This window comes from Erithacus rubecula (assembly GCF_903797595.1).
Source record: "Erithacus rubecula genome assembly, chromosome: 13".
Classification (NCBI taxonomy): Eukaryota; Metazoa; Chordata; class Aves; order Passeriformes; family Muscicapidae; genus Erithacus; species Erithacus rubecula.
Window position 1 is genome coordinate 3,989,978 of NC_136665.1, and position 21,615 is coordinate 4,011,592.

The window sequence follows — 21,615 nt, forward strand, 5'->3', positions numbered from 1 at the left end:
TAGAGCATGCAACTGCATGATTAAGAAGAAAGCATAACACTTGTTTAAAAGGTCAATTAGCTGATTAAGGGCACAGGTACTACTCTAGCCTGGGCACTTTTTTGATGTCTAAGTGCTTGCTACTCTAACCTTGACTTTTCACTATGTGCAATGCAAGACAGAAAAACTTCCAAGTAGTTAACTTGTACAATGTGCCAAGAGAGGGGATCTTAAAGCACATCTCATTTTTCTTTCTATAATATTTTTATAAGAAGGACATGCCCAGTGCTGTCAACCTGACAATGAGGCACACAATGATTCACAGAAGTAGGAGAGAAGCATGGGCACTACTGTTTCACTTTATTTTTAAATATATGTAAAAATGTGATTTAAAATCATATTTATATACATGAAAATAGATAATGTAAAACTACATTACACAGTCACACTGCAGATCACCCTGAACTCAGATAAGACCCCATTCCAGCACCAACCCTAGCCCCATTTCCCTTGCACCTGCAAAATTATTTAAGCACCCACAAAGCTGAGTAGAAAAACAGACAGCTTGTCTTCAGCTTGATCAGTCTGTAAATCAGGGAGCTCTGGTTCTCACCTGCACAGGTACAAGCAACAAGGCAAGAACCTCCTATGGGTTGCAGTCTATACTTACATGAGCTGAATTACCTGTGAAACCACACACGGAATGTGAAACTAGTGATCAGAAGCAGATCTTAAAAACTCTTCCCTTTCTCATCTCAACAGATAATCTTGGTCACTTGCACTTCTTCTACACAAAAAACATGCAAAACTGCCACAAAGTGCCTAATGAAAAACCAGAGGGTTCAGGAAAGTGTCTCACCAGCATATCCTACTCTTTCCATCAAAGATTCCTACGCTAATAACCTTGTATGTATCAACTTCCCCCTCCAGGAGCTAAGGATCACTTCCCCTGTTCTCCCAAAAGTCCTTACTAGACAGGAAACAAAGGCAAGGCCGTGAAAAAGGACATTTCAGCCTCACAAGCTCTAACCAGGACAGCGTAAGTTGCTCATACATGCACCTGGAAATGGTTGTGCTGAAAAAGCTGAGAGGATATGAAACACCCTCTGAGAAAGAAAATGAAAAATTAGCATTAGGACAATTCTAACAAGAATTTGATGCAGTTGAAAAAGCAACCCAATGTTATCCTGCTTTATAGAACCTGAAACAAATTCTTTTCACAACCTACCACTTTCCTTCCAGCTCCAAAACAAAGCACTTACCTTAGGCCAGAGCTAAATTAACCCAAAAAAATATTTCATAATCTAAATAATAAGAAACTGTTACATGGGATTAGGAGAGATCTATTTAGGGTTACAGTGACAATGTGCAATAACTGATACACCTAATTCTAAAACACTTTGAAGTCCCTGATAGAATTTCTATAAAAAGGAAATCAGAATCTTAGTTCAGGGATAAATAACAAGGATACTATTATTTTTCTCCATCCAAGTCTGACCACACACACAAGTGTTATTATATCAGTTGCAGGTGACAGTTCACTACAATGAGAGTTTCACAAGATCCTACTGCACATTATTTTGTAAGACAAGCTACTAACTATGTTTACACAGCCTAATTGATCACATTACATTAAGAATGAACAGAGACCCAAGTCCCCACCATTCAGTATTTCGTTAGCAAAAGCTAATTTTGGAATCCAGCTCTGGAAGCTCTGAATACCAAGTTAAGCCAGTTGAACCTGAAGGGAGGAAAAGCAGATGGAGCAAAAACAAAGCAAGACAGGTTAAAATGACAAAGGTAGCACCACTATACTAAAGTATACTCTCAGGAGAAAAAGAGAAAAAAAATAAAAAAAAGAGAGAGAGGTTAAAAATGAAGCAATATGGACCTTGGGAGCAGTATAAATTTAGAGTAGTTAAAAAATGAACAGGAGTCAGTACCACCTACCCTAATTCAACCCCTCACTGGAAGCCCCGGGGAAGGCCGGTCCCGGTCCAGCTCTGCAGACCCACGAGCACACCTCCGGGCACTGCCAGGCACTCCGGGTGTCCCCAGCGCTCCCAGCCACCCCCTCCCTGCCGGGGGCAGCACGCACGGGCCCCCAGCCCCAGCAGCCTCCTCACCATGTTGGTTTCATGTTACCGCCGCGGTTCCCGAGCTCCTTCCTGCGCGCAGCTCCTGTGGAAGGGAAGGAAGGGCACAAAGGGAGGGGACGCTCGCTCTGCCCGCTGGGCACGGCCCTGCCCGGCTCCGCGCTGCCCAGCCCGGGAACCCCGCCCCAGGCGGGCCCCGCAGGGGAGAGTGCCCGGGTCTCACCCACACACGGGGACGTACCGGCCCCCAGCCCCTCCTCACGGCTCACGGACCCCCTCACTCCAGGCCCATCCCGGTGCTCGCTGCCCCCTCACCCCCGCTGCTCACGGGGCCGTGCCTGTGTACCCTCTCTCCTTCCACGGGGCCGCACCTGGGTCTCCCCTCACGGCAGCGCACTCGGCTCAGCCCCCCGCCCCTCAGCCTGGCCAGTCCCCGCCCGCCGCGGCTCACCGGGGCCGGCGCTGCCTGCCCGGCCGGGACACCGAAACGCGGAGCCCCAGCGCCGCCGCTCCCCGCCGCTCGAATCAACAACAAGATGGCGGCGCCCGAGCGGGCGGAGCCCGGCGCTGGCCGTCATAGCAACCGCGCCGTCCAAGACCCGCCCCGCCACTCTGCGCACCAATCCACACCCGAGTCCCGCCCCTCGGGGACCCTCTCTGGATGTTGATAGGTAAAGCTCGGTGTCGCTCAAGCGAGGAGCCGCCCCGCCCTTTCCCGAGCGCGGATGGCAGCGCACGTTAGGCACACGTGATGCCCGCCAAAGCCCCGCCTTCTCGCGGACAGCGCCGCCTCATTGGCTGCCCGCGGAGAAGGGGGGGGAGCTTGGCCAATGGGCGCGGCCCGCGCGTGCTGGACGCGCCCCGAACCCCGCTCCCCGATCAGAACCCACCCCGGTAGCTCCGCGCTCCGAACCGTGTTCCTCGACCAGAACCCACCCTGGCAGTTCCGCGCACCCCGATCAGAACCCATTCCCAGCCGGTCTGCATTCCGTGTTCCCCCATACAAACCCACATCCGGCCGTCCCGCGGTCCCACACTCAGAGCTCCCCGCCCTAAGCACCTAGGGCCGCTCCGCATCCCCCTCGGGCCGCCGCTCCGAGCGGGGTCTCGCCAATGGGACACGCTCACGCACCACTCCGGTACCATAAAGGGTTAAATTCCCGAACGGTCACGATTCCCGTGGGTTCAGGGCGAAAGGGACCCTCAGGCAAAGTCACACAGATGACCCCTCTCACTGTGAAATTTCACGGCTGGTCCCTGTTCCCCTTTCCTCCCCTTAGTCACCTACTCCCCAAATTAGTCTCTTCCCTCTTATCCCGCCAGCGCTTCATTTCCCCGGGAGCTGCCAGGGAGGCGTCCCGTGGCGCGCTCCTTTTAAATTCAAATAACCGGTTTCCCACCTCCTGCAGACTGACGCCTTCAAAGCCTCCCGCCGCTCCCAGCCTCCTCCTGCGGGGTCCCGCTCACCTGCACCCACGCTAATTCACTTTTCCTCCCAATTATCAACCCATCCCCTCTGCCGACCAGCTGCTCATCGCACCCGTTTGCGCCTGCGAGCGCTGTAACAAAGCAGAACTTGAGGGGAACGTGGTACTTGGAGCAAAAGTTGCCCAAAATTACCCGTGGCTGTTTTCTTGTCGCAGATGACCTCCCTGTGGAGGAATGCCCCAGCTGGGTCACATCCAGAGGCTGTGACCGAAGCAGACTCGGCCAAAGCTCTCATAATATTTTTCCCAGTGCTGAGCCCGCTGCCAATCCTTGTCCTGGGTCACACCACTTACACCACTGACGAGACGGTGCTAATGACCACCACAGCAGGGCAGCCACCAGTAGCACTTCCCGGGACACCCTAAGGCAATCACATCAGTGTGCGCAATCCCTGACACCATTTATTAGGTCTACACTGCCCGAGGTGGCTCAGGGTCTGGCTGCACCCCATGTGCAGCAGGTTTTGAATAAAGGATGGGTCTCCTCTTTGGGAGCCACACCAGCTGTCTGCAGTGCTGGGTGCTCTGCCCAGCACTGCCCATGTGGAGCTGTGGGTCACAAGAGTCCCTCATCAATCCAGCCCCTTCAGATCCAGTGCTGAGCCCCAGTCCTGCTGGTGAAGAGATAGTCCCTGCCGCTGCCTGAGATGGAGGCAGCACTCAGTCACTGCCCCACGGGCCTGGTCCCCATCTCTTCTGTCCCCAGACCCCTCTGCCTGGGGAACACAACCCGAGGCTGCTTTTGGGGCTGCTGGGGCTGTGGGACAGAGCACTCACGTGGGTCCTGAGCATGGCCATCAAACTGTCCCTGTGTGGAGGAGAGACAGGAAAGGCTGCTGAGGGCTCTTCCTGCCTCCCTCGAAGAGCACCCACCCTCTCTGCCACACACTTACTGGGCTGCCAGCATGTGGCTGGCCCTGCTTCTCCTTGCCCCTGCTGTGCTTCACCACATCCCAGGAGCTGCAGAAGCAAGAGGGGAAGGGAGGGAATGCTTGTCAGTGATGTGCTACTGACCTCAACCCCAAGAGATGCTGCTGGGAGCCACTTACCAGCCAGGTTCTGCCCTGCCAGCTGCACCCTGTTAAGCCCATCATCCACTTACCTGATTGTCTCCTGACACAGAAGGGGACTGTGACAGGGCTGTGCTCCCCCAAATACCACCACCTTTCACCAGTGCCTGAGCACCAAGCAGGTCTGCCACCACATCCCCTTGTTTCATCATGTGCTGGCATGCATCACTCTTGTGCTGGGAGGATGCTGTGCTGGGGGAGCTGCCAAGGCCACCCACAGGGCTGAGCTTGAATCTTCTCCCTTGCATGGTCACTACAGACCCAGTATCCTGCCCATGGGCTTGCATTTCTCGTCCTTGCTGTGCAGACACTTGGCACAGCCTGGTCTAGCATCTCCTCAGGATCTCTCCTCTGACACCATCACTGAACCTCTCAGGGTTGTGCAGCCTGCTCATCTGCTCCCTGGGAGCTTTCCCTGACAAAGGGGCTCAACCCTGCCAAACAGGGGCTCCCCTGCTGAGCTGCAGTGACCTCAGCCCTAATACTGGCACCCAGCCTTGCAGTAGGCATTGGCACCAGCACTGTGCCATCCCACCCTGTCCACTGCAGAGTTTGTGCCCCAACCTGGCCACCGATATCACTGTCTACTGGCCAAATTGTTCTATCTGCTCCCATCAGGGCTGCACCCTTGCCCTGGTCAGAGAGGGCTCCCTAGCACAGCAAGCCATGGCCAAATGCAGAGTATATTAAACATACCCGGTGTGCTGTGTCTCCCTGGCTACCTGCAAGGACAATATAACTGCCAGTATGACCCCCCTGGCCATATAGCACTCACCTCTTGGCCAGGAACAGCTTGCCAGGGGCCCGGTTGCTGTGGGAGGAGCAGAAGGCAGCAGTGAACCCTTACTCTTGCTCACTGTGGCATGCCATGAGGTGGGCTGGGGCTCACCTGCACAGCAGGTTCCAGGCCGTGCAGCCCAGGGTGGCCAGCAGTAGGGCACCAGAGATGGTCAGCACGGCCACAAACCAGGCCGGCGGGTGCCACGCTGCCTCTGTCCGCATGACAACCAGCGGCTCCTTGTGCAGCGTCTGTGGAGGCAGCGGGGTGAGGTGAGGGGCCATGGCCGGTTGGGTGGAGCCTGGAGATCCACCTGGTCAGCGGGCTCTGCTCACCGTGTGCTGGGTGCTGCTGCTGGGTGGCACCGGGGTGCTCCAGGGGGCAACGTGCACCACCAGTGCCACCACGGTGCTGCGGCGGCGGGCACCGGAGCCGCCCCATACCTCCACCAGCAGGACAAAGGGGCGCGGCTCGGCTCGGCCACTGGACAGGTAGACGAGGGCGTTCCCTTCTAGCCGAAAGCGCCCATCTTCATTGCCTGGACGAGAGGGCCTGCTCAGTGCCGCACAACAGCGAGGGCAGGTTTGAGCCGCGGCTTGGCCGCTCCTCACCTCCAGCAATGGTGTAAGTCAGCGCGGCGCTGTCGGGGCTGCCGTGGCACAGCAGGCGGGTGACAGGCTGGCGGCTGCCCGGGGAGCCGGCCGTGATCTGCAGCTCCTGCACCTCGGGGATGCACACCGGCAGCTGGTCCGGCACAGCCTGCCAGGAGCGGGGGAAGCGCTAGGGCAGCCGCAGAGCTCGCACCCACCACAGCTCACCCAGGGGCTGCCCGCACACCTGCAGGCGCACAGACACGTCGCACAGACGGCTCTTCCTCTCCCTTGGGTCCAGGTCATTGTGGGTGTCCGTCAGCCGCACCGCCAGCCTGTAGCTCTTCTGCTGCCGGGAGCCCAGGGGTCCCACCACGCGGATCTCGCCTGTGGGGAGCCGAGAGCTGCTGGAAACCAGGAGGTGCCGTGGGATGTGGCAGGGGCCGGGGAAGGGCCGGGTGCTCACCAGTGCGCCTGTCAATGGAGAAGGGCTGTGCAGGGCCAGACCCCTCCTCCAGGCTGTACTCAAGGCTGTCCAGGGGGTAGTCGCGGTCAGTGCCAGCCACACGCCCCACCACGCTGCCGAAAACTGCTGTCTCTGGCACGGTGAAGGTGGCGCCACTGGGACACGTTGGTCTGAATTCGTTGACAGGTGTCACCGTCACAAGCACGGGCACACGAGCTGTGTGGCACACAGCTGCTCAGCCATGCTGGCACCACCCCACAGCCTGTACCGGGCTGGGTGACATGGGGACATAGGCACCAGCCCTGGGGTGGGCATTTCTGGGGCAGCAGGGGAGGGATGTTTCCTCTGTGATCTGTTGTTTTGGAGATTGGGAAAGGTCTTTTCCCACCCTAGGGACATGGGCACTCACTGCTCTGTAGGGGCTGCCCTCCCACGGTCACCACAATGGTGGCTGTGAACTGGAAGCCCAGAGCAGCCATGGCCTCCGAGTCATAGTCCAGGGTGGCGTTGACCTGCCAAGCCAGGAGGCGAGTGTCAGGCAGAGCCGAAGTGCTCTGCAAAGCTCAGATGCCCTGCAGAGCCAGAGTATCCCACAAAGCCAGGGTATCCCACAAAGCTGCGATGCCAGGGGAGAAGGAGGGAGCAAGTGAGGAGAATGAGCAGGCCCTGGGAAGCAGGGAGCCCTGAGGAGCCCTGCCCCAGAACCTGGCATGACAGCACATGTCACAGGATTCCACTTGTCCACTGGGTCTGGGGGCTGGGCTTGCTGTCCACCTGGGCACTGCCCACAGCCCCGCTCACCTTCAGCCGTGGCCCCTCCATGCAGAAGTGGGAGCGGGAGGAGGGAGGCCCCTCGAGAGCATAGTGCAGACACCCATCAGTGCTGGTGGAGTCGGTGCACCTCAGTGTCACCAAGATGCTGCCAGGGGACACCGTTTCGGGCACCTGGGACCTGTGGCAGGACAGCCAGCAGCTCAGCCTCTGTCCCATGTCCTGGGTGCAGCAGAGAGTCCCATGCACCCCGGTCCCCCCTGAACCATACACAAAGATGCCTGGGACACATCTTGGTGCCTGACGGTCTGTCCCCTGCACGGTGACATTGATGGTGGCAGTGGCGTGGTCGTTGGGGTGCAGGGCATTGTAAGCCCGGATGAGGAGGTGGGCACGGGTCAGCTCCAGCCGGCGGGTGCTGCGGATCTCACCTGTCACTGGAGGAGGAGCCACGGCCTCGCACTGGGCACAGGGACAGGGATAGGGTGTCCTTGGAGATCCCCGCTGCCCTGCTCACCCTCATCAATGGTGAAGAGCATGGGAGCCACAGGAGCAAGCATGGCATAGCGGACATTGTCACCTCTGGCATGGACCCGTGTGACCACCTCCCAGGGGCCAATGCCTTCTGTCACCATCACAGTCTGGTGAGACTCTCTGCAGGCAAAGTGGGCATTGTGGCACATTGTGGCACATTGTGGAACGGCCACCACAGCCTGGTGCTACCCCCCTCCTGGCTCAACCCCACTCACAGGAAGGTGACACGGGGACGGAGTGATGGCAGCACCTCCACCCTTACAGCCCCGCTGCAGTTGTGCCCATGACGATCCATCACCTCAATCTCCAGCCTGAACATCTGTGGGCCAGCAGCAGGGCAGCTGTGGGACAGCCCCGAGTGGCACCAACAATGGGGATAGGGACAGGATAGGGATGAGGCTCCTAATAGGGACAGGGACAGAAATAGCAATGAGATGGGAACAGGAACAAGGACAGAGACAAAGGAGAGAGGGCAAGGGATGAGAATGCAGCTTGGAGCAGGAACAGAGCAGGAAAGAGGTGTGGAGATGGAGATGTGAGAGAATAGAGTCTAGAGACTAGAGTGGAGACTAGAATGGGCAGGAATACAGACAGGGATGAGGATATGGACAGGACTTGAGATCCAGAAGGTGATAGGGACAAGGCTAGAGCACATGTGGGTCCAGGGGGAGACAGGAGCCTAATGGGGAGAGCAGGATGTGGAGAGCTCTGGCCAGGGAGAGGCTAAGCCCCCATGAACTGAGAGGTGACTGTGACCAGCCTGGGGCTGCTGGTGCCCACCTGGGTGTCCTTGCTGGGGTCAAAACCATTGTCAGGTGCCAGCACCACGCCCCGGCGGGTGAGCACGAGCGGTGTGTTGTGGTTTCGGAGCCTGAACTGCAGAAAGAAGGGTGATGGGAACCCCTGTCCCACTCCTCCATACCTGGGCTTCTGCTGTCTCTAAGCTGCTCCCTTCTATGGGGGTTGGCCCCCCAGGCAGCTGCCACTCACCGTCAGTCCACCGAGAGGCTGTGGCAGCACCGCGTACAGGGGTGTCCGGGGTGCCACGTCTGCCAGCACCTGCACCACATCACCCTCTGGAGCACAGCATGGCTGTGGCAGCTTGGTGCTGGCTGGCACCCACAGCCCCCACTGCCCTGTGCCCCTGTTTCCTACCTGCACTGGCAAAGGGGGCATCACAGCGCAGCACATGCCCTGCTGTCACCTGGACAAAGAGCCGCTCTTCCACCTCATCTTCACCAGGACAAGCAGCCCGCAGGACCAGTGTGTACTGGTTCACCTGGCGGGCATCGAGCTCTGCCCCAGCACGCAGTGTCACCTGCCATTGGGACACAGTCACTCAGCAGGGCGCCTGCCAGCTCCTGCCCCACTCCCCATTCCCCAGCCACACCTCTGCCCGGAATGTGCTGGCATCCGTGGGGTCAGAGCTGATGGCGATGGAGTTGAAGGGGTGGTCGGGCTCGATGCTATCCAGGGTGACATTGGGACTGCTGCTTGAGTTGCTGCAGGACACAGTCACCTGAGCGACGCGGGTGCCTGACACTGTGTCCTCACTCAGGGCCACCACACGTGGCAAGTCAGGCAGGACTGGTGGGAGATCCCAGGAAACACGGATGGCTCATCCAGCTGTGCTCATGGAGCTCTGCTCCTGCACTTGAGCACCAATGCAGGCACAGGTTTCCTTCCCAGGCACAGCTGGGTCCAAAACACCCACTCTTACCTGTTGCTCTGATGAAAGTCCCTGAAAAGAGGAGAGTGTTCACCCCAGCCTGCCAGGTGTGTCCTGGCAATGCCCTGGGGAGGCCCCAGAGCTCCCTCTGTGCCATGCTCTGATGAAACCTCGGTGATGTCTGGATCTGCCACAGTGGTGCCCGAAAGAAGCCCCAGTCCTGGCAAGGCTGAGGACACCCTGAGGACACCTGGGCAATGCCCCAAGCATGCTCCTGTGATGCTCCCTCCACACCTCAACCCAGGCAGGCAGCTGCCAATCCCTTTGCTCATCCTGGGGTCAGTTCCAGGAATGTGGGAGCAACCGAATCTCTCTCCCCTGTCCCCTTCCTTTCAGTCATCTACCCAGAGTATGGCAAAGGATGTCCCGAACACTGTGACCTTGAAGCACCTACCTGGGGCATAGAGGCTGAGGAGGAGGAAGGTGAGGTGTCTGTGCATGCCCATGGTTCGCTGGGTGTTTGGGACAAGCCGCAGCGGGTTGCCAGGGGTGCTGGGCACCACCCCGGCGCGGCGTCACGCCATCCATCCCCACCCGCTGGTGGCCGTCCCGGCCAGGGGAGGGACAGGGCACGGCTCCAGTGTCCCCAGCTCTGCACGCCGCCGCTCCCAACCCCTCGCAGCTCCGTGGGGTTTGGCTGCCACCCCACACTGCTTCACCACGCGCCAAGTTCGGGAACCGGGAAAATTAGCTCCGAGGTAATTTTTGGCCGTGTTCTTGTTCATTTGCAAACCAGTGCCGCTTCTCCCGGGATCCCCATTAAACGCTATTAGTTTCCAATTAACGGGCGCTGCGCCCAGGGTCACTCTTCCCTTCCCTACTGCAGCGCCCAGCCCGGCTCCGGCAGCCCGGTGGCGAGGGGTGCCGAGAGGGGTGCGTCCGCCGGGGCCCTGTACCGGAGCTGCCCTCCTTCCCGGCGGGGCATACCGGGCTGCGGGACCCCCGGTGCCCGAGGTGCTGCGGGCCGGGACGCGGATCCCGCCTGACCCGGTGGTGCCCGGGTGGTGCCCGGCGCGGGGCCCCGGGGCGGCGGGGAGGGTCCGTGGGCGGGGCGGGGCCCCGGACGGCGGTGCCGGTGCGGGCCGGGCTCACGTTACGGCGGCCCCATTGGCCGGGGCGGGGCGGGGCGGGGCCGCCGGGCAGCGCCGGGAGGCGGCGGGCACGGCCGGGCGCTCCGTCCGCTGGAGCTGTCGCTGCTGCTGCTGCTGTTACTCCGCCACCGGCACCGGCGGCACTGGGAGTGGGGCTCGCAGCGGCGCCGGGGGAGCAGGACCGGGCATGCACAACGCCCGCCCGGACGAGCTCGGCGCCGACCGGGTGAGTGCCGCCGCGGGCACCGGGAGGGAACGGGACGGGACGGGACGGGACGGGACCACTGTGCCTGCGCCCCGCTGTCCCGGGGCTCCTGTCGCGTCCCGGCGTTGCCGGTGACATCAGGCCGTGACGTTACACGCGAGGCCGAAGGCAGCGCGGGGGACGTGGGCGCCCGGTGGGACACCGGTGGTGTGGGGGCACGGGTGGCCAGCAGCCACAGTGTCCAGCTGTCAAGGTGCCAGCGGCACCGTCCCCCCGGAGCTGCCACCCTGCCGCCCACCTGGGCTGCCCCGAGGAACGGCGGTGACAGGGTGGCCCTTCGGCTCTCCTGGGCCTGCCACATGCTTAGCCAGCACCTCACAACCGGCTGCCCTAGTGTTCCCGGCCAGCGGCGGGTCTGGGCGCCTCGGAGTGTGGCACATTGCCACTAGGGCTGGATGAGAGGTTCCCAGTCAGCGGGGAGCGGGGCAGGGATTGGGACGGGGACGTGGAGAGGGACAAGGACAGTCCTGCCAGCAGCTCTGTCAGGGCCAGCCAGAAGGGACAGAATTATTGGTCCTGGAAGCAATCCCTCCTGCACACTCAGCTTCCCGCGACTCCAGCGCGGAAAGGAAAGCGGACGTAACACCCTGCTTTTGGGTTCAGACAATAGGAATTCAAGAGCGAGGAGCGGCCCGGCTGCGGGAGCCAGCAGTCCCTTTCAGCGCCTGCCCGGCCGTGCTCCGTTCACCCCCGGCTGTCTTGGTCCTCTGTATTCCCCGGTGTTTGGGGGGGCCCGGGCCTCGGGCGCTGGCCTGGCTGCACCCTGACGTCACCTGGGGTGTCCCCAGCTGGAGGGCACACGGTGGGTGGGTGGCCCTGCCAACGCACGGGGGGGAAGAGCTCCACCCCAGCACCCGCGGGTGTCCTGGGGCTGCCGCGGGCCCCGTGCCACCGGGTTGGACTCTGCCGGAGGGGGTGTCCCGCTTGCCTCCCCACCGAGAAGGGGGCACTGGAGGGGCTGTCGGGGGGGCAGTGGAGCGCCCGCTCCTACGTGCCGTGGCCCTCTGTCATTTCCCGCAGGCACGGCCGGGGCTGGGTGCCTGCTTGCTCACCCGACAAGCCGCTGCACGCCGGCCGGCTCCGCGCAGGAGCCGCAAGAAAGCGGGGCCCGGGGCTGCAGGCAAGCCGGGACCTGCGCCCCGCTTTCCGCACCCTGCTGCACGCCCATTGCGCCAGAGAAGCCCCCCCGAGCCGGGGCGGGGGGCGCGGGATGCCGGGGAGGGTGGGACGGGCGATGGCGGCGCTGGTTGGGGGCAGTAGCGACAGCCGTGCTGATGTGCCCTTTCCCTGCAGTGGAGCCGGCGGGACGCGGCGCCGACGCTGCGGGCGCACATGCACGGCACGCGGCCGGCACCGCACCGCCCCGGAAGGGCGCCGGGACCGGCCGCCCGTGCCCCGCGCCCCGGCTCGGCGGCGGACTCGGCCTGCAGCCTGGATCCGGGCGGCGAGGAGGACGAGAGCGGAGGACCGGCTGCTCGCTCCCCCCCGGCCAGCGAGCGCAGCCTGGAGTTCGACTCGGGGTACTCGGAGGCGTCGGGGGGCACTTGGAGGGAAGAGGAGGTGCCCGTGCGGCGCCGGCATCTGCTGCCCTGCCAACGGGCACACCGGCTGTCCGCCGGCCCCGCCGCCCCACCGCCCGCCGCCGCCCACCGTGTCCGCCCCAAATCCACCTCGGACGCCTGCCTGGAGCAGTGGCGGGCCCTGGAGCCCTCCGACACGCAGGACTGGACCGTAGCACTGCTGTCGCAGAGCCGGAACCGGCAGCCCCTGGTGCTGGGCGACAACTGCTTCGCTGACCTGGTGGAGAACTGGATGGACCTGCCTGAGGTGGGCGCCGAACCGCGTCGCCGAGCCCCTGCCGAGCCCTCCCGCCGGCTGGCCAAGCCCCCCGCCTTCCTGCTCAGCCTCTCGGGCAATGTACGCCGTAAGCTGGCCAGCATGGCCCGGCCCCGGGGGGCCGATGGTGCCCGGCCGGGGGGCCGCGATTCCACCAAGCGATTCTCCTGCCCGCTGGGGCTGGGGGGCCAGCCGAAGGGCGCCTGCTTTCATCAGTCCCACAGCAACATTGCCCAGCTGGCCACGGACTTCCACCGCTTCACCGCCTTGATGAACAGCCGCAGCCGCCAGCCCATCATCTGCAACGACGTTATCGGCTACATTTAGCCCTGCTGCTGCAGCCCGCACCCCCATCATGTAAATAAACCCCGGTTTTGTACGATCTGGGCACCGCAGCATTTATCAGAGGGAGTGCCTGCGCCCCGACTCTCGGCAGGGGCAAGCAGGGGGTTTTTGCGATGAGGGCCATTGCAGCCTGCAGCTTTTATTGTATGGGGCAGGAGGTGCCAGCCCCTTGCTCAGGGTAGGGAGCACAGGAGAGGGGGACTGGTATCTTCAGCCTCAGCATCCTGTCCCTCGCATATATACAGCAGCTCCAGGTCCTGCTGCTGCAGCTTCCTGGCATCCCTGAAGTTCTCTGATAACCTGTAGCAGGGAAAGGGGGTTTTGGGGGCACTGGCTAGTCCCCCAAGGCTGGCAGAGTGCTCTGGGGGTGCCTTGGGCCCCTCAGGGGTGTCCGGACAGGCTGGTGGGATGCAGGGGCCGGCAGCAAGGGGCCGGGCAGGGGTCCTGCCACAGGAAGTGCTGCCGGCAGGATGTTTATCCAGCAGCTGGCTAGGAGCTGCACTGCAGCTGGAGTGGCTCAGGATTGAGGCAGTGGGGGCTGGAAGCCCCCCCAGGGCAGAATTGGGCCCTGAAGCCAGGGACCCACCTCTGTGCCTGCTGCTGGGCCCGTGTCTCTGCATCTGCCTTGCTGTCATACAGCACGTTGTCGCCACACAGGAGCATAGTCACAGTCCAGCCATATGTCCTCTGCAAGAGGTGGGTGTCAGGATATGGCCTTGCATCCCCCAGGGAGACCTGGCTGAGTGCTGACAGTACTGGGCTCACCTGCAGCCAGTCCAGCACCTCCTGCACCGTCACTGCCTGCCCATCTGCGCCGACTCCCTGCATTTCCAGCCGGTCCCAGCAGCTCCACTCCCGCCCACCGTACTGCCAGGGGGTAGCAGCCAGCACTGGCACCCCATACCCTGGCTGCCCAGCCCCATGGGGCAGGAACTGGTGCAGCACAAGGGCTGGGAGACATCAGGGCAGGCAAATGGGCAGGGTGATGGAGGGCACCATGGTGGTGTAGGGGCAGTGGGGCACACAACTATCCCCTCAGCATTGCTGGGGTCCTCTTCAGGGGTCGGTGTCAGGGTGAGGCCAGCACTGCCCCTAGCCCCAGGCCAGGGCAGGCGTACAAAAGGCCATTGAAGCCTTGCCCAGCCCCACACAATCACCTCTTCTCATGCCTGTGGCCCCACGACCCCTGCTCCGGCCCAAGGCCAGTGCGGTGCCAAGCCTGGGGCCAAGTGCCGGATGCGGCCCCGCGCAGTCTGGCAGGGCTGCACAGCCATCTGCCCTCGCTGCAGGCTGCACCAGCACTGGCCCCAGCCTCACTCAGGAGGGGTGTTCACACCTGGTCACTCTCCCTCCTGCTTTCTGCTGCCTTCTCACCTCCGCCTTCTGCTGCCTGCACTTATTCCACTAGCAGAGAGAAGGGCTTAACCCCATCCTCACCAGGGTGAAAACTCAGCACAGAGGGAAAGCCATGGCCCTCCACCACCAAAGTACATCACCCTAGCCCTGAGAACCATATTCCTCTGGGAAAGGCTGGCCCCTGGTGTGGGCTCCCTAGGTCCCCATGGGGCCATAGGTGACACCAAGCAGGCCTTGGGGACATGTGTTCCCACTGTAACCAAGCAGCTGGGTGTGAAATGTCATGCTGGGTGTCCTCACCCTGGGACATGGAGGTGTTGGGTGTTGCTGCAGGGACCTAGGGGCATGGCCAGACCCAGCAGTATCCTCCATCCAAGGATGATGCCAACCCAGGGACACTACAGCTAGGATGGCACAAGGCTGGGCATGGGGTTTGAGGGGGCTGTGGGGCAGCCATCAGCCCGACGTGGTGCTGGAGCCAGAGCAAAGCAGTGGAGTCGCCTCCCTCCCCCTCTTCCTGCCCCCGGCCCGGGGCCCCCCGGGCCAATCTGGTTCCAATCGGCGCTTCCTGCCGTGCCGGAAGGGCTGCCTCGCACGCCATAAACCCCCAGACAAAGGGGCCTCTATAGCCCAGACGGTCCCAATCTGGGCCTGCCCCCACCCCCGCTCTCCCCCCCGGTTCCCCACCGCCGGGACCCCCGGCCCCGCTCCCCCGGGCGGCCCTTCCCGGCCCAGTGCCAGCTGCTCTCTGCCTGCCGCAGCTGGTTTCCATAAGCCAGATGAGCACGGCTGCAGTGGCCTCCCACCCCTGGCTGTGGGGCTCAGCATGGGGCCTGCCACGGGGCACTGGGGCTGCCTCAGCCCCATGGGTGCCCCAGAGAATCACAGCTGGGCCTGAAGCTGGCCAAATGGGACAGTGGCAGTGTCTCAGTGCTGGGGGGCAGCCCGGGAAGGAGCTGGTTCCTCACTGCCTGGCAGCATTCCCAACCCACTGCAGCACCCGAATCCATTTCTGGAATGCTATGGCCAGGGCTGCCCTTGCTGCATGGCCCTGGGTCCCGTGACATTGTCCCAGAGCAGATGCCACTGGCCCCTGGGTGTCCCCCACCTGCACTTTCCCAGGGAAGAGGGTCCTACCCAGTAGGTGGGGGCTGGCAGGGGCTGGAGACGGAGCAGCAGGCAGGCAGACAGGCTGATGTTGCTGTTGCGGTAGCAGCTGAGGTCCTGGCACCCCCACACCAGCTTGTAGACCTCCAGGCACGCCAGCCCGGCCACGGCTGCCGTGGTGGTGATGATGGCGGGCACGATCTGCCCAGCAATTCGCTTGCTCTGAGGACAGAAGAGGCATCACCAGCTGCCCCACACAGGACAGGGACTCCTGACCCCAAGGCTGCCCCTCTCACCGTCAGCCTGTCGGCGGGGGAGATGCTGTAGTTCTCTGCACGCAGGTTGGATGCTGCTGTGATAAAGTCTATGTGGACATTGTTGTCCTGTAGGGAAAAGTGGGGGGACATCTGCATCCCATGGGGACATCAACCCCCCCCAGGCTGAGCAGGGCCACCTGCCTGGCTTCACTACCTTCTCAAAGTGGATGGGCTCCATCAAGGGTGCTTGTGCCTCCTCATTCCCCACCAGATCCAGTCTCCACTGCACCAGGTCCTGGGTAATCTGTGTCAGCTGCCTGTGATCTGGGGGCACAGGGACCCCTGGTGTGATACTCCTGCACTGTGGCACTGCAGGGGTACCCCCACCTTGGTCTGGGTCATCTTGGATGCTGAAGAAGGGACAAGAAGCCACAGCCCCACCACCACCAGGCTGGATCCAGGAACATACCTGGGAACCTCAGGGAACCTCACCTGTGGGAACTTGTGCTTCTTCTGCAAGTTCCTCTGTGAGGGGGATCTGGAGCCCTTCCTGGGGTACAAAGGGTGGCAGGACCACACCATGGAGGATGGCCTGGATGGCTGCCCGGTCCCTGCATGGGGACACCCTGTGTACTTGGGCAAAGAGGTGGGCAGCAGCCAGGACATAGTCCAGGTGGGTGTCCTGCAAAGTAGAACAGGGGTGGCCATGGGGTGCCTTGCTGGGGTGGTCCCACACAGCCAAGGGCTGCCAGCACTGCCTGGCTTTGCCCCAGAGTGGAGGTGGAGGAGCCTCTCCTCCTCCTATGGCCACAGAGCACATGCAAGCTGTCCCCTGCAGTCACTGGGAGACAGGGACATACCCAGCCCAGGATCTGGCAGCCCTGCACAGGGCAGATGGAGCACAACTACAGTTCAGTAGTCCCTGTGTGCCCAGCACAGGCTTGTGCCCATCCTCTGGCCATACCATTCCCACATGAGACCCCACAGCTCTCCCTGCACTCACATTGTCAGGGCTGAATGTCAGTGGATGAGGACAGGTCCTGTCCCCTGTCCAGAAGGGGACACCCGGGCTGGTTTCCTGGCACAGGGAGAGAAGAGTCAGGCTCAGGAATGTGTGCCCCTGGCTGCAGTGAGGTGGCTGCTGGAGGGGCAGGCGTGCAGTGGGTGCCAGCCCTGTGGTTCTGGGCTCACATGCTCCGGGGGGTAGTTTTGCAGCAGCTGGATGATGGTATCGTGGTAGCAGCTCTCCCAGCGCTGGCGTGCCCAGTGCACACAGTCCTGCCAGTCCCGTGGCCGCTTCCGCAGGCTGTCCCACACCTGCTCCAGGACCTTCCTTGGCCTCTGCTGCTTCAGGAAATCTGGGTCCCTGCAAAACCAGCCCTGCAAAACCCTGCAAAAACTGCTGATGCTGGCTTGAGAACAGTCCTGTGAGACACCTGGGTGGGATGTGACAGTCTGGCACTCTCTTCCCCATTCCCAGCAGCACCCTGACAGAGCTGGAGGCTCCTCTCCCAGCCTCACTTCCCCCAAAGCCAACTCACTCCATGAACTGGTTGACTTGTTCTGCAGGTAGCTGGAAAAGCCCCTCAAACTCATCACGGGCCCACTGCAGAGAAGAAACGGGATTTGAGCACTACAATCTCCCCCTTATGCCCCCAAGCCCACGGGGAAGAGGAGGCTCTGGTAGGGCCAACAGCAGCACTCAGGCTGCCAGCAGGAAACAGCTGGGGCCATATCCTGCCAGTGGCCCACCATTGGAGGGGAAATGTAGAAGGAAGACAAAGGTCCTGGTGCCTCCTTGCTGGATGCTGTGGCTGGGGCAGCCCAGCTTACCTGCAGCGTGTGCTGGATAGTGCGGGGGAAGTACCGGAGGGTGCAGAGCGGGAAAGTGCCATTCCTGGGGGTGCTGGCTGGCTTCAGAGGCTTGGTGAGGGACGGTACCATGGGCAGCACGTTCCCCTGTGTCCCCTCCGTGCCCGAGTCCAGAAGGGGTGTGTGGCAACGCAGACAGCGTCTCTCCAAATAGGTGCCTGCAGGGAGCCAGGAGTGCTGGAGACCCAGGAAGCACATCCAGGGGCTTGGTCCCCTTGCCCTTCCTGCTACTCACGGGCCTCTATTGTGTCCAGGGCGCTGGCAACGCCATCCAGGTGCCGGAAGAAGTTGTCCCTGTAGAGCATCTCGGTAGCAGGTCCCACCTGGTTCTGGTGAGGTGTCACTCTGACATCAGGGTTCATGCGCTGCACGGCTGCTGCAGCCACCACCGACTTTGGCTCCTGCCAGGGCAGAGAGGGGGTGGGCAGCCCTAGAGAGCCCCTGGGACAGCCACGAAGCCCTTTGGGGGGAGCTCAGCCCCTGCCTCATGCTGCCTCACTGATATATCCGCTGAGCGATAGAGAAGCTGCCGATGGAGGTTGGAGAGGGCAACAGTGTCCATGTCAGTGATGATGAGTTCCCCGTCTGGCCCCGCCGCCAGCCCCATCATGGCAAAGTTTTTCAGCAGCTCGCAACCGATGGCACCAGCTCCCACCTGCCAGGGCAGAGATGCTGCAGCTCCCTGTGTGCCAGCTGGATACTCTGCAGCCTCCCAGTGCCGTGGCCCCTCCCCACTCACCACCAGGTACTTCTGGCGGCCCAGCTTCTCCTGGAAATTGGCCCCGAAGACTGCAATCTGGCCATCGTAGCGAGAGCCTCTCTGCAGGGATAAGGAGCTGTGTGAGCACAGCAGCCACGGCACCCCAGGCAGCCGGGAGGGGCTGGACACGGGGTCTCACCGGGGCACAGTCCGTCTCTGTCAGCTCCGCGGCCCCCGGCAGCGCCAGGCACTCCAGGGCGTCGAAGTACAGCCACTGGTTCAGGGGCTGGAACTTCCGAGTGATGGCCTGGGGCGAACAGCCCGTGGGGAGGTGGCCAGAGGGGTGTTCCCCCTCACTGCACCCCAGCCCTGCTGCCGGACCCGGCGTCCCCAAGCGGGCAGAAAGTGCCCTCTCGTAGCCACCAAACGCCACCGGACAGCCACGGCCAGCGGGACCCCGCCCCGCTCACCTTCAGCACCTCCTGAGCCGCCAGCGCCCCGACCACTGCGGCCACGGGGCACAGGTCCCCCGCGCTCACGCTGGCAAAGGCGCGCACCACCTCCTCATCCAGGGGACCCTGCTGTGCTCCCAGGCTCCGCGCCAGCTCCAGCACCCGTTCGGCATCCGCCTGCAGGCAGTGGGGAGAGGGCAGTCCCGGGCAAGGTGGTACCTTCGGTAGGAGCAGGACAGGGACTTACTGCTGCCCTGGGCCGCGGCAGGCGGCCCCGCTCCCTGCGGAAAGCGTGAAGGGCCTGGAAGGCGGCGTGCAGGCTGCGGCTGCGTGGCTCATCCTCGGGATTTGCCACCTTGATTTTGGGCTCCTCCAGTGCCTGGCACAGGGGCTCCTGCCAGCACAGCACCAGGGATTGGGTGAGTGCTCTCCTGGGGCCCGGCAGGGCACAGCAGTACCCCAGCCTGGTAGCAGCATCGTGGGGCCGAGAGGGACTTACGTGGGAACAATCCTTGGGCTGCTGCACCCGTGAAACCAGACCCCCACAGCGGTAGGGCGAGAAGGAGCTGGTGTCGCTGATCTCCAGCCTGGAAGTATCTGGGGACAAGAGGAGCACAGATTTCATACCACAGTCACTGCCAAGGACCACCAGGTAGTGGTGACTTCCTCAATCCTGAGCTAGAGCAGCCAGGATCCCCCTGGAGGTCTCACCGAGCACACGCACGGGGACCGGCTTGTGGCTGTTCAGCTCTGTCATCCCTTGCACACCAGAAAATGTCACCAGGTCACCATCTCGGAAGTCCTTTGTCCCCATGCATGTCACCACTCCTGGGTTGCCCTGAGGAGGGGAAGGCTACGTGAGAGTAGGGCACTGGACTCGGGTAGTATAGAGCCAGTGAAAGAGGCAACAAGATTTTGTGGGATCCTGCAGGGGCTGCCCTCCCTCCTACCTGGGATATGTGCTGCACAGCAGCAGACACAGGATCCTCTTCTGCTGGGTCATCAACGACAAAGTGCTCCCCAAAGTCACAGAACACCTGCCTGGAGAGGACCAATGGGGTTTTGCCAGAGGCAGTGCCCTACCAAGCTGCCCCAGTACTGCCATGTCCTGCTCAGGCTGCCAGTACACTGGGACATGGACTGCAGTGCAGGGCTGGGGGCTCTGCGGACAAGGTGACCCACAGCCAGTGCAGGACCCCATGGGACCCCTTACCCTGCCAGCCCCTTGGTGTCAGCCACGATGAAGCAGATGCCCTGGGCATGGCAGAAATTCCCAATGCGGATCTGCTCCTCCAGTGGGGACTCAGTCAGCACCACCACTGTGCGAGGTCTGTCAGTGAGTGCTGCCATCCCAGGGCTCCCCATGGCACAGGGACGCAGGCTATCCCGGAAGGAGGCAAGAAAGGCCTCTGACAGCTCCCCGTTGTGAGTTTCGACCACCACATGGGGGTTCAGCTCAGCCAGGGCCCGCTGGGATGCCTCAGCACGGTTCTGGCCAAGATCACTCTCCCCCAGGAGGAACTGCAGAGTGGACATATGGTGGGGCACCCTATGGGTCTGGGGTGCAACTCACCACTGTGGGTGCTCCACAGGCCCTGTCTGCACTGATGAGGTGGCCTCTGCTAAGGATCTTACCTGTGGCAATAAAGAGCACCCTGTACCTTACCATCATCCCCACTTGTACCTGTTATTGGAAGCCACTCACCCCAATACATACCTGCAAACAAGGATTCTCCCAACTATACCTGCACCTATTACTGTGACATTCATCCACATCCGTTACTGGGACTCCCACCTGAGTCTGTACCTGTACCAGGACCCTTGTCTGTACATGTATGTGTTATGGGGCCTTCCCATCCATATCTGTACCTGTTACTGGGATTGCTGCCTGTACCCATTATGGGGATCCCCATTCATACTCGTACCTGATACTGGGACCGCCACATGAGTCTGTACCTATTACCAGAATCCTTGCCAATGCCTACACACGTTATGGGGCCCCTCATCCATACCCGTACTCTGGGACCTGTGCCCATACCAATACTCATTCCTGGGACACCTGCCCTACCTCTTCTTACCTGTTACTGGGACCCCTATTATCAAGATCCCCGCCCATATCTGTACCCAAACCGGCATTCTCACTAGTTCCTGTTATGAGATCCTCGCCTGACCTGTTTGCAGTGAACTTCACCCGTACCCGTCACCAGGAGCCCCGCCCGACCCCGCCGGTACCTGGTGGGCGCGGTCGGCGGTGCAGGCGGTATCGCAGTCGTGCAGGACAACGCGCCCGGTCCCCGCCAGCACCAGCGCCGTCGCCACCTGCGCTCCGGTCCCGCGCAGCCCGGACACCAGCACCGCCGCCTCGGGCAGCCGCCGCGCACCGTCGCCCAGCACGTACCTGTGGGTACCGGCGCGGGCCGTCAGCGGGGGCCGCCACCGCCGCCCCGTGCCCTGCCCCGATCCTGTGGCGCTCCCGTCCCCGGTGCCGATCCCCGCACTCACAGCTGTCGCGAGTATCGCGCCTCCTCTTCGCTTCCCGCCATGACGACCGCGCCCACCGACCGGACACGCCGGGCCCCGCCCCAGGGAGGAGCCATCCCGCAAGGCCGCGCCCCGACAGCGCAGGTTCTACGGGAGGCCTCGCCCCCGGTGCCGCTGTGTGACCGCCGTGAGGGCGGGCAGAGGCTCCGCCCCCGGTGCCGCTGTGTGACCGCCGTGAGGGCGGGCAGAGGCTCCGCCCCCGGTGCCGCTGTGTGACCAACGTGAGGGCGGGCAGGCGAGCAGAGACTCCGCCCCCGGTGCCGCTGTGTGGAGGCGGTAGAGGGCGGGCAGGC

General features: G+C 62.1%; 4 protein-coding genes across 9 annotated transcripts in view; 1 reads left to right on the forward strand and 3 right to left on the reverse strand.

The window, feature by feature from the left end:
• Positions 1-2,635, reverse strand: part of IP6K1 (inositol hexakisphosphate kinase 1) — a 36,281-nt gene extending 33,646 nt beyond the window's left edge. For 3 of the 4 annotated variants that reach the window (XM_079317020.1, XM_079317021.1, XM_079317022.1), the window contains exons 1-2: positions 2,527-2,635; positions 2,106-2,160 (exon numbers count right to left, since the gene is read on the reverse strand). The gene's annotated coding sequence lies outside the window, so the exon portion shown is untranslated. The remainder of the gene's footprint in view (positions 1-2,105; positions 2,161-2,526) is intronic. The other variant, XM_079317023.1, reaches the window with a different exon arrangement.
• A 1,135-nt stretch (positions 2,636-3,770) lies between these two features.
• Positions 3,771-10,073, reverse strand: CDHR4 (cadherin related family member 4). The gene is made up of 20 exons (XM_079317031.1): positions 9,895-10,073; positions 9,492-9,512; positions 9,162-9,358; positions 8,927-9,089; positions 8,762-8,847; positions 8,552-8,647; positions 7,987-8,090; positions 7,755-7,891; positions 7,509-7,674; positions 7,268-7,418; positions 6,876-6,978; positions 6,467-6,682; positions 6,248-6,387; positions 6,022-6,169; positions 5,746-5,948; positions 5,522-5,661; positions 5,408-5,443; positions 4,456-4,522; positions 4,340-4,370; positions 3,771-4,204 (listed from the first exon to the last, which is right to left on the reverse strand). Exons 1-20 carry the CDS (start codon positions 9,944-9,946, stop codon positions 4,149-4,151), a joined length of 2,313 nt encoding a protein of 770 aa, XP_079173157.1. The 5' UTR covers positions 9,947-10,073; the 3' UTR covers positions 3,771-4,148.
• INKA1 (inka box actin regulator 1) lies at positions 10,066-13,150 on the forward strand. The gene is made up of 2 exons (XM_079317025.1): positions 10,066-10,817; positions 12,150-13,150. Exons 1-2 carry the CDS (start codon positions 10,779-10,781, stop codon positions 13,017-13,019), a joined length of 909 nt encoding a protein of 302 aa, XP_079173151.1. The 5' UTR covers positions 10,066-10,778; the 3' UTR covers positions 13,020-13,150.
• UBA7 (ubiquitin like modifier activating enzyme 7) lies at positions 13,085-21,566 on the reverse strand. 3 transcript variants are annotated; one of them, XM_079317008.1, is made up of 23 exons: positions 21,284-21,566; positions 21,014-21,179; positions 19,995-20,302; positions 19,732-19,822; positions 19,493-19,619; positions 19,281-19,378; positions 19,029-19,172; positions 18,800-18,958; positions 18,529-18,636; positions 18,369-18,449; positions 18,129-18,284; positions 17,865-18,030; positions 17,591-17,787; positions 17,299-17,363; positions 16,949-17,123; positions 16,761-16,835; positions 16,250-16,439; positions 15,972-16,081; positions 15,797-15,883; positions 15,531-15,722; positions 13,803-13,970; positions 13,624-13,724; positions 13,085-13,337 (listed from the first exon to the last, which is right to left on the reverse strand). In XM_079317008.1, exons 1-23 carry the CDS (start codon positions 21,376-21,378, stop codon positions 13,211-13,213), a joined length of 3,186 nt encoding a protein of 1,061 aa, XP_079173134.1. In that variant the 5' UTR covers positions 21,379-21,566; the 3' UTR covers positions 13,085-13,210. The 3 variants fall into 3 exon arrangements, with proteins under 3 accessions (XP_079173134.1, XP_079173133.1, XP_079173135.1); XM_079317007.1 differs by having other exon boundaries at positions 19,029-19,175; XM_079317009.1 differs by having other exon boundaries at positions 13,803-13,904; positions 19,029-19,175; positions 21,284-21,565.
• Positions 21,567-21,615: the final 49 nt, after the last annotated feature.

Bases quoted from the DNA above. Each gene is read 5' to 3' on its own strand.
- CDHR4 (XM_079317031.1), bottom strand. From the start codon at position 9,946: ATGGGCATGCACAGACACCTCACCTTCCTCCTCCTCAGCCTCTATGCC. The intron at 8,091-8,551 runs GTGGGCACCAGC...GCTGGCCCACAG, and splicing joins ACCCCAGCAAGGACACCCAG to ATGTTCAGGCTGGAGATTGA. The intron at 5,444-5,521 runs GTGAGCCCCAGC...CTCCTCCCACAG, and splicing joins GCCTGGAACCTGCTGTGCAG to CAACCGGGCCCCTGGCAAGC.
- INKA1 (XM_079317025.1), top strand. From the start codon at position 10,779: ATGCACAACGCCCGCCCGGACGAGCTCGGCGCCGACCGG. The intron at 10,818-12,149 runs GTGAGTGCCGCC...CTTTCCCTGCAG, and splicing joins ACGAGCTCGGCGCCGACCGG to TGGAGCCGGCGGGACGCGGC.
- UBA7 (XM_079317007.1), bottom strand. From the start codon at position 21,378: ATGGCTCCTCCCTGGGGCGGGGCCCGGCGTGTCCGGTCGGTGGGCGCG. The intron at 20,303-21,013 runs GTACCGGCGGGG...TCCACTCTGCAG, and splicing joins CCGCCGACCGCGCCCACCAG to TTCCTCCTGGGGGAGAGTGA. The intron at 19,620-19,731 runs GTAGGAGGGAGG...TCCCCTCCTCAG, and splicing joins CTGTGCAGCACATATCCCAG to GGCAACCCAGGAGTGGTGAC.